At 40.6% G+C, this 8,890-nt stretch overlaps 1 protein-coding gene across 1 annotated transcript; it reads left to right on the top strand.

The window, feature by feature from the left end:
* Positions 1-249: 249 nt before the first annotated feature.
* zgc:113278 (Translocating chain-associated membrane protein 1-like 1-like) lies at positions 250-8,192 on the top strand. Its single transcript, XM_046056948.1, has 11 exons — positions 250-624; positions 1,472-1,532; positions 1,673-1,791; positions 2,702-2,818; positions 2,902-2,960; positions 3,226-3,310; positions 4,257-4,327; positions 5,049-5,153; positions 5,240-5,383; positions 5,533-5,693; positions 5,875-8,192. Exons 1-11 carry the CDS (start codon positions 505-507, stop codon positions 5,946-5,948), a joined length of 1,116 nt encoding a protein of 371 aa, XP_045912904.1. The 5' UTR covers positions 250-504; the 3' UTR covers positions 5,949-8,192.
* Positions 8,193-8,890: the final 698 nt, after the last annotated feature.

Here is an 8,890-nt window from a genome sequence, read left to right as displayed (position 1 = left end):
ACTAATCCAGCCGTGCTGTTATGATATAGAGTACCATTTTCATACGGATCTATTAGTATGTGCTAAAATCTAACATATTAATTATGCATTAAAACTAGAATTAAACTATCCTACATCTGTCCTATTGCAAACTAAGCCCTTACGTGGAGTACGTGAAGGTACCACGGGCCTGGGTTCTCCTTCTACGTCAGGGACACTGGGCGAACCATGAATGGGGTTTTGAAGTGGGAGGGACCGTCAGCTGACTTACCAGGCAGGGGGGCGGGGAGAAGTGGGTGTTTTGGTGTAGTGTTTGGGTTACGGTGCATCTTCATGACTGTTTTTAAACACACGAGCAGCGGCTTCACTGTGCTTAAGTTACGGACTGCGGTGGAGCGATCAGCCCAGACTAGAGCAAATACCCATCAGTTGAGACGTTCAGCGGGGGAAAGCTAGCTCCAGCCCAGCTAGACTCCGTAACGGCAGCTAAGGAACCAGAGAGGGGGAGAGCCGCGTCCGTGAGCCATGGGTTTCCGCAAGAAGAACAAGAGCCCGCCGGTGCTGAGCCACGAGTTTGTGATCCAGAATCACGCAGACATGGTTTCGTGTTTGGCCATGATAATCCTCCTCGGCCTGATGTTCGAGGTACTGTGTGATTGCACAGGAAAGGCGCAGGAGCTGTGGTTAGCTGAGTGATGTTAGCGGCTGAAAACTATCGTTAGCTGACATGACAGGAGCACTCAGGGGCTGGGCGCTAGCGTGTCTTTCTCCTTCCCTTCTCATGTGTCTCACTGATTGCCAAAGAAGATGGCGAGAAGGCCCAGTGGCAGAGCTAACAGGTCATTTTACCAGTCGGCTAATTAATCCATTGTCTCAATGGCAAACCAATACATGTAGCTGGCCGTTGGCAACAAGCTAGCCAGGCTAACGTTAAACGTCAGTCTGTATGCTACACATTTGGTGTGGTTCGACTGTAGCTCGTACCTAGCCATATTTGAATGAAACAAGATAGCGTCCCCCTCACTAACTTGTCCCCACCCAAACCCAGCCACCAAGCCGAACATATTGTGAAAACTAATAAGATTGTTTGAAGATGAGTTATTGCTTAGTACATAGTTATCAATGCCTGAACTCCGGAGAAAGTGAAAATTCACAGTCCACCAGACACAATGAGAGTCATTGTAGCAATGGAAGTGAACTTAAAATATACCTCATTTTGCCAGAGACACCTGGGAGCCCTTCCAGGCAGCCCCTGGAGGTCCCCAGACCCCAGTTATGGAAGTCAGTGGTTTCAGAGTCTTGCAGTGACACAGCAGTCCTCATTCATTACAAATGTGCATGAAATGATGACTGAATTTTTCACAATTGTTTAACAGTTTGATACTCAACGAGTAAAACGTGGATGCAGTCTGTACGACATTTTGTTTATGCCTTTACCTTTCCTCTGCCTCAGAATCAGACCAGTAATCCTGTTTGTTTCTTTGTGTTCCAGGTCACAGCAAAGTTTGCCATCATGTTCATCACAGTCCAGTACAACGTAACACAAGTTCTTGGTGAGCTAAAATTTATAGGACCCGTGATCATTTCAGTTTACTGCAATTCCTTGAAAATTCGTTGTTTGTTTATTCTGGCTCTTTAGTTGATGTTTAGAATTTAAGATTTTAACATTGCATTTCTTTTCCTTTTTTTGCAGATGAAAAGATTGAGTCAGTGAACCTGTACCAGTATGGCCCTAAAGATATGGCCACTGTGTTTTTCTACCTGCTTATTGCAGTCATCCTTCATGCCTTGATACAAGAATATATTCTTGACGTGAGTACATCAGCGTCCAAACTCAGTAGCCATTGTTTTGGCTCACAGTGTTTGTTGTTGTTGTTTGCACACAGTGGCTTATTGTTTTGACTTTTCATTTTTGTGTATAAACATGTTATTATGAGGGTAACAGAAGTTGTGCAGAATCTCTCCGCCTGTGTACTCACTGCAATTGTTTAGTTTTTTCATTTCAACAGTATCAAATAATGCCTCATGTGTCTGCTCTGTTCTGGTCCGTGACTAAGTTTTGGTGAGCCATTTGTAGGTACTCAGGTCCAATCCTCCCTGCATGTGAGCTACAGCGTAAGGACTGAAACAATGCTCCTGTTTCTCCTGACATTGTCTGTCTTTGACGTCAATTCCCTGTGGGATACTATTAATAGAAAAAAAAATTTATATATATTTTTATTCCAAAAATAAAAATCTTTTTGTGGATCGCATTGAACACGATTCTTTAAAAGTATATGTCTCTTTCAAATGACTCTTTTTCATGTGTGTCTGAAAACAGGTACATTGAAACAGGTTTTGCTGTATTATTCCTTCCTGTTTTTACACAAACATTTGGGGTTTGGTGTCTTGCCCAAGCACACTGACATGTGGAGTGGAGGACCCCATGATTAAAAGACGGCATGCTCTACATCCTGAGTTGGAACAGAGTTGGACAAAGACTTGGGGTCAAAGGCCTAAGACTGCAACATTTGTGCAAGAAGGAAAATGTGGAAAACTTGCACAGCTACTGTACTTATACTGATTACCATATATGTTAGAGCTGCTGACAGTTATAACTACAGGCCGTGTCATATACACACAAATACTTTTACAATAAAAAGAAAGAATCTAAATGTCACTGATATCAGCATTTGATATATTAATGTATAACCTTTTCTAATTATTTTGTTATTTATTTCAGAAAATGAACAGGAGGTTGCACCTGTCAAAAACCAAACACAGCAAGTTCAATGAGTCCGGACAGCTCGCGGCTTTCTACCTGTTCTCCTTCATATGGGGCTGCAGCATCCTGACAGCGGTACAGAGCTCCAGGAGTCACAGAAACATGCCATCCCAGCCTTCATTAGGCTTTATCTTATGCTGTGTCTCTTTTTCTGACAGGAGGACTTTGCAACAAATCCTACTTTCTTATGGGAGGGTTACCCACACACTCACATGGTGTAAGTAAAGATTTATAGACCCCTACACATCATAAACCCATATTTTAGTGTATTCTGTCCTGAAAAGAAACACTAAATTCACTAAACACTAAAAGTATTTTCATTTAGAAGTTTGGTTTGAGTTGTTGTGCATGCCACTGGATTTTAAATAGAACTTACAGAACAGTGCACCATGCACAACATGATGAATTGTATATTAATATGTAACTTCTGTCCAACAAAACACCCAGGTTCTTACCTCTGCACAACCTGTCCTCTGTCCTAGTTTTCAGGTCAAGTTCTTCTACATTTGCCAAATTGCCTATTGGCTCCATGCACTTCCTGAGCTGTACTTTCAAAAAGTACGGAAGGTAAGGGTAATTTCTTAAAAATTATTATGACGTAGTTTGGGAAAAATGTTTACATTTTTGTATGTTGCCCTGATTAGCAGAACAGCAGCTAATTTATGTAAATAAGTCTTGCATTGCAGATGTGAGGTGGCACATTGGCTCAAGTGAAAGGAAGAGCTGTCAATTTGGATTTCACAGCCACACTAACCATATAACAGATGAGAAGTGGCGAAGAAGCGCTATGCTAAAATTAATTTCACTACTTATCGTCAAGGTTTTCTGCAGTCGTGATCTATGATGAGTGCAGTGGTGTTTATATCTCAGTCCCCCCTCTAACCCACTGCTAATACCCGCTGGCGTTTTCATGTGTCTTCATGAGGAATCAGCTGAGGGCTACGCAGATGTGCAGTATGGAGCATACAGGGGCTAGGAATACATTAAACAGTGACATATCTGTTGCAGTACTTGAGGACAAGAAAAAAGATGTTTCCTTTTTTTTTCCTCTGTGGAATTAGCATGAAGACGCTTTCACTTATCATTGCCCCTTTTTCAAATCTTTTGAAAAAGCATTTGATGTTATGTTTGTTGAATAATGCATTTGTGTGTATGCTATCTTGTTGAAATGTATTGTGTACATACATTATTTCAGAGTAAATTAGAGCCAAGTCCATGTCAAGGATTAATTTGCATACAAAATGTATCATAGCATCAAAGATAAAAGGTGCTTAATGAGTCCTGGCTGTGTTTTAATGGTTGCAGACTTTAGAGGATTTCATTGCTCCTCAAGAATGTTGCGCTATACAGTAAATAAAAGCACTAAAATCTACACTATACCTACGTGAAAAAATGTTTTGTCATCCGGATACCTTTCAAGCAGACTGTACAGATTGTGGTAGATGATGTTGCTGTTGTACAGCTGCTGCTGTTTCTAACGCAAAATCTCTCCTCCTCTGTTTTGTTTCTACAGGAGGACATCCCCCGCCAGCTCTATTACATTTGCCTTTACGTTGTCCACATCACTGGTGCCTATGTCTTAAAGTGAGTGAAATTACTCATTTTTGTGAGCGTATCCTCTGAGGATGAAATAAAGAACATTCTCAAGAAGCATATTCTAGGTATATCTCGCATAAAGATCTCATTCACCCTAATGATGACTGAGAATGTTTCAAACCAGTGCCTGATAAAATGGTTTAAACCTTCTACTGTGTAAAGCAGTGGTACTTTTTGCTATTAAGTGTGTAAAAGTAAAATTATCTTTCTGCGATTAACGACTCAGACGGCCTACCTGACCACTGCCTCAACGTATCTATGATTATGAGTTTATGGAGAGACTGTTTTTTTCTTTTTCTTTATTTGTGTGATGGGCTGTGAGTAGCTACTTAGCTCATCAGATGATTTGACTTTCCTTTATTGTCCTTACACAACCCCATAAAACTCGTCTTTCATCTTACAAGTCACATCTAACTCTAAGCCAGGTCAGCTGATTTTTGCTCTGTATTGGGAATTGAAATGATAATGTTTCATACTGTACTTTGACCTGTGAGCCCTGCCTGTTTTCTGTTTTTTTTAAAATAGTCTCTTCCATTTGCTCATCCCCTTTCCTCTAAGACTTGTTATATCCCCTGGTTTACAGCTGTGTTCTATAATATATATATATATAATATATTGTTGATTGTGTTCAGTATCTCCAGTTCTCCGCTAGTTGACTTTTTTTCTTTCATGTCCTGGTTTGTCCTCTCTCTGTGTCCCGTCTATTTAGCCTCCACCGACTAGGCCTGGTGTTGCTGGTCCCACACTACCTGGTGGAGCTCCTGTTCCATGCTTCACGCCTCTTCTACTTCAGTGATGAGAACAAGCAGAAGGGGTATTGCTTCGTGTGATAAACAAGTTGGTTCTTGATCAGAACAACCTGATGCAATGTCTGATATATATATTTTTTTCCATTTACAGTTTTACTCTGTGGGCGCTGCTTTTTGTCATCGCACGCCTCCTCACCCTCACACTCTCAGTTCTGACGTTTGGCTTTGGGCTGCCCCGTACAGAAAACCAGGGCTTTTCCCTAGCAGAAGGCAACTTCAATGTTCTCACCATAAGGCAAGTCCAGATGCCAATTAACAATCAGAGCCCTTAATGTCCTACCTTAGCCAGTTTACTCATAACATTAAACTTCAAAATGGCCAAAGTTCTGTTTTCCTGTTCACAAGTTAAATAACAACATCAAATTTGTCCTTCCCGCCCCTCAGGATGACTTGTCTGGCAGCTATCTGCCTGACGCAGGCTTGGATGATGTGGAAATTCATTAACTTCCAGTTGAAAAAGTGGAGGGAACACAGCCAGAACCAGGCTTCAAAGAAGAAGACAGTCAGCCCAAAGAGCAAGCCTCACAAAAGAGAGCCTACAAGGGGTGAGTATTCAAGAACCTCAGCATCTGGTCACTCGTCCAAATTGACATAATGTAATCCTGTGTTTCCGGTTTATGTCTCACACCTTGATGTTTGCCATTATTTTCCAATATTGCTGATTGTTGAACGTGTATGTCTGAAATCGCTTTCATCAGGAATGTTTCTATTCACCTATCTTGTCAGGAGGTGCTGCCAATGGGGTTGTGAAGTCTGACGATAAAACATCACCACGGGCAAGAAAAGCCAAAGCTTCATAGAGATGATGGAAGAATTGGGGACGGGGGGAAACTGAGTGAGAGAGTTCTGACAATGTGTCATTATGTCTTTACACAACTTAAAATTTTGTCTATTGCTCTCCACAACAAATGTTAAAGCGCACTAAGAAACCTTACATAACTGTCCCTTTGGGGTTGAAAATCCATTTTAAAAAACAGTTCAGTGTTACTGTCTGCGAGAAATGTTTATAATTAATTTGGGCTGTCTGCAGATGGAACGTTGGCAGGACATTGCTGGTTTTGATGCTTTAACGGGATAGATTTAGCTCTTCAAAGTGTCCTTTTGTGTAAAACTACGATCACTCGCCAGGGACTTGTAAACGGAGTTGCTCTGAGTAATTTGACATGGAATCAGTTAACATCACAGTTGCTTTTAAAAAGCAAATTTTGACTTCAGGGCAACTGAATATATAGTGTTAGTGTACAGATTAACTGTACAGGGTGTTATTCTAAGTTTGGGCCTTATTCATTTAAACTCATAATGCTGGCCACTGGCTCAAGTCCCAAAATAAAGCCTTTCTTAGCACTTTGATATTCTACTGTCCAGAGGAATATTTGTGCTATTTAGGTATTTGGCATAGCTGCAGCCAGAAAACTGAAGCTTGTGCTTAACTCCTTTATCATTTACTGCCATTATTTGACAGCCTCTGCCTTTGAAATCCAACATGTTACAGGATTGAGGCACACTTTGTATTTTTGTTTGTTTTTTATCTCTAGCCTGGTAATCAGCTTCACCCTGTTGCAGGGCACTCATCCAGGTTAGGTGACTTACCAAGAGGAAGCTGTACTGTAACCTGTGATGCTTTACTGTATGCCTACAGTTAAATCTTTATAATGGCATGATTGGAAACTTGAGCAAGAAAACTGTGTTTGAGGCTGCGATTCAGTCTTTTATATGGCAATGTCAATGCATGATGGTTCAAGGCTAAAGGCTTTATGGCTAGTTTCTACCTGTGCTGTTGAGTTTGCATATCTCTCTCTCTCTCTCACTCACACACACACACACAAGCATTCAGTGGCCTTTTTACAACTGCTGCAAGAGGTTTGAGTTATTTATTTTTGCCATATACTACAGATAGTTATGATTTTATATGCTTTGACAAGCTATAACCAGCAAACACAGCGGTACATAGCAACTGCGTTTAGTTAATCCAAACAATACAATCTTTCTTCAAGTGTCCTTATAATGTCAGTGGTTTGTATCACTCGTTCTTGTTGTGTTGCGTTCTGTTTGCCTTCTCTGTTTGCTTTTTTTAAATCTTTGGTATCAGGGGACAAGCTGTTCACCACTTAACACCAACTTACATCCCATGGTGCAATGGGAGGTGTGTTTGTAAGTGGATGTGTTTGTATGTCTGCATTTACTTGTGTGTGCTTTTGTGTGTATGTACAGTATTGTTTTGCCTACTGTGTATGTGAATTAACTGGGCGTGAATGTTGAGGATGATGATGGTGATGACAACGATGTTTATTGCTTGTCTCGTGCAAAAAAAAAATATTGCCTGCGTGCAGAGCATGAAATGTGACAATCTGTTCATTGACTCCTGCCCTGTTTGTTACATTTCACAATCATATTCTGTTTGTTAGTTTTGCTTTGGTTGGACCCGTATCAATTCCCAACATGCTTATGTGTTGTGGATAGGTGTGTGTTCCATGAGTTATTGGTTACTAAATGCTTATGTGTTCAATGTCTCTGCCCCTCAGATGCCCTTTCGTGTGTGAGAGAGAATCTGTGATTTCTGTTTGCCAAATGTGGCATGTTCTGTCCTTCCTGCTTCACCTTTTCAATGATCCTGACATTGCTACGTAGCGCACGTATTGTACTGTTGGCCATGCTCTTTCCTCTCAAGGACCAAGTCCTGCTCTACTACTAAACCACTGTGCATGTGAAGCTCTGTACAGAAAAGACTACTACCTGTCTGCAGACAGTTGGAGTTTGGAGTCTTTAGTCTAGAGCAGGGAGGAGATGAAGATGCCATTCATTTAGCGCTCCTTATTGGGACTTTGGTGGTCTTTAAAGCCCTATGTCTGTGCATGGCAGTGTCATAGGAGGGAAGGAGGAGCAGAGGACGTATGTACCAGCCTGTTATTAAAGTATCTCAGATGTAAAAGAGAAAACAGACTTAACCCTACACTGTACTAAAATATGTGTCAGATTTTTAAGCTATTTTTATAGAGGGGAAACTGTTGAAATTCACTGTTGTTCAGTACACACGTGTGAATATTTGTTTTGCATCCATATTGATATGAATTGTTTTTATATAAGAATGAAGCTTGTTGAACTGTTAGCGTGGGTATACATTGTGGTATGAGTGTAAAAATGTACTTAGCCTAATGGTTTATTTAACTTCATGGCCTTATTAGAGCAAGGTGAACTCAATTGTATAACAGTGCTCAGTTAACACTATGCTGCAGGTGTACACTGCAGCTTTCACAACTAAATGTTTTATGATAGTGAAATACACCGTCATACTGACACTAGTCATTATCACATCAGATATATATATATATCTATATATATATATATTGATCAGAGGAGTAAATGGTTGGTATAGTGTTTTATTTGTTCCAGTCCTGCAGGTGTTTTTTCAGTACTCGTGATTACAGGTCCAGATGTAGAACGAACAAACTACAAACCATCTGGAGGCTTTTTCTTGCTCATCAGATGTCATACTTTACAACAATTAGCGGACCTTTAGTGTCTGAAACATGAGCCCCTCTGCAGTTTGCGGCCCCCTCGCTTTGAGACACAATAGCCTGTATAATACCACAGGAATGCACTTTTTTTGCATAATATGCATTATGTCAGAGCACCATAACACTGCTCACGTGGGCTGTTTCTGCAAATTGGAATTAAACCTTTGTGCATTTTGTAATTGTTGAAAACTTAAAAAAAAAAATAGACTGCAATGATTTAACTGTAT

This window comes from Micropterus dolomieu, linkage group LG08 (assembly GCF_021292245.1).
Source record: "Micropterus dolomieu isolate WLL.071019.BEF.003 ecotype Adirondacks linkage group LG08, ASM2129224v1, whole genome shotgun sequence".
NCBI lineage: Eukaryota > Metazoa > Chordata > Actinopteri > Centrarchiformes > Centrarchidae > Micropterus > Micropterus dolomieu.
Note: the sequence above shows the minus strand (reverse complement) of the source record. Positions and strands in the feature narration are given on the sequence as shown.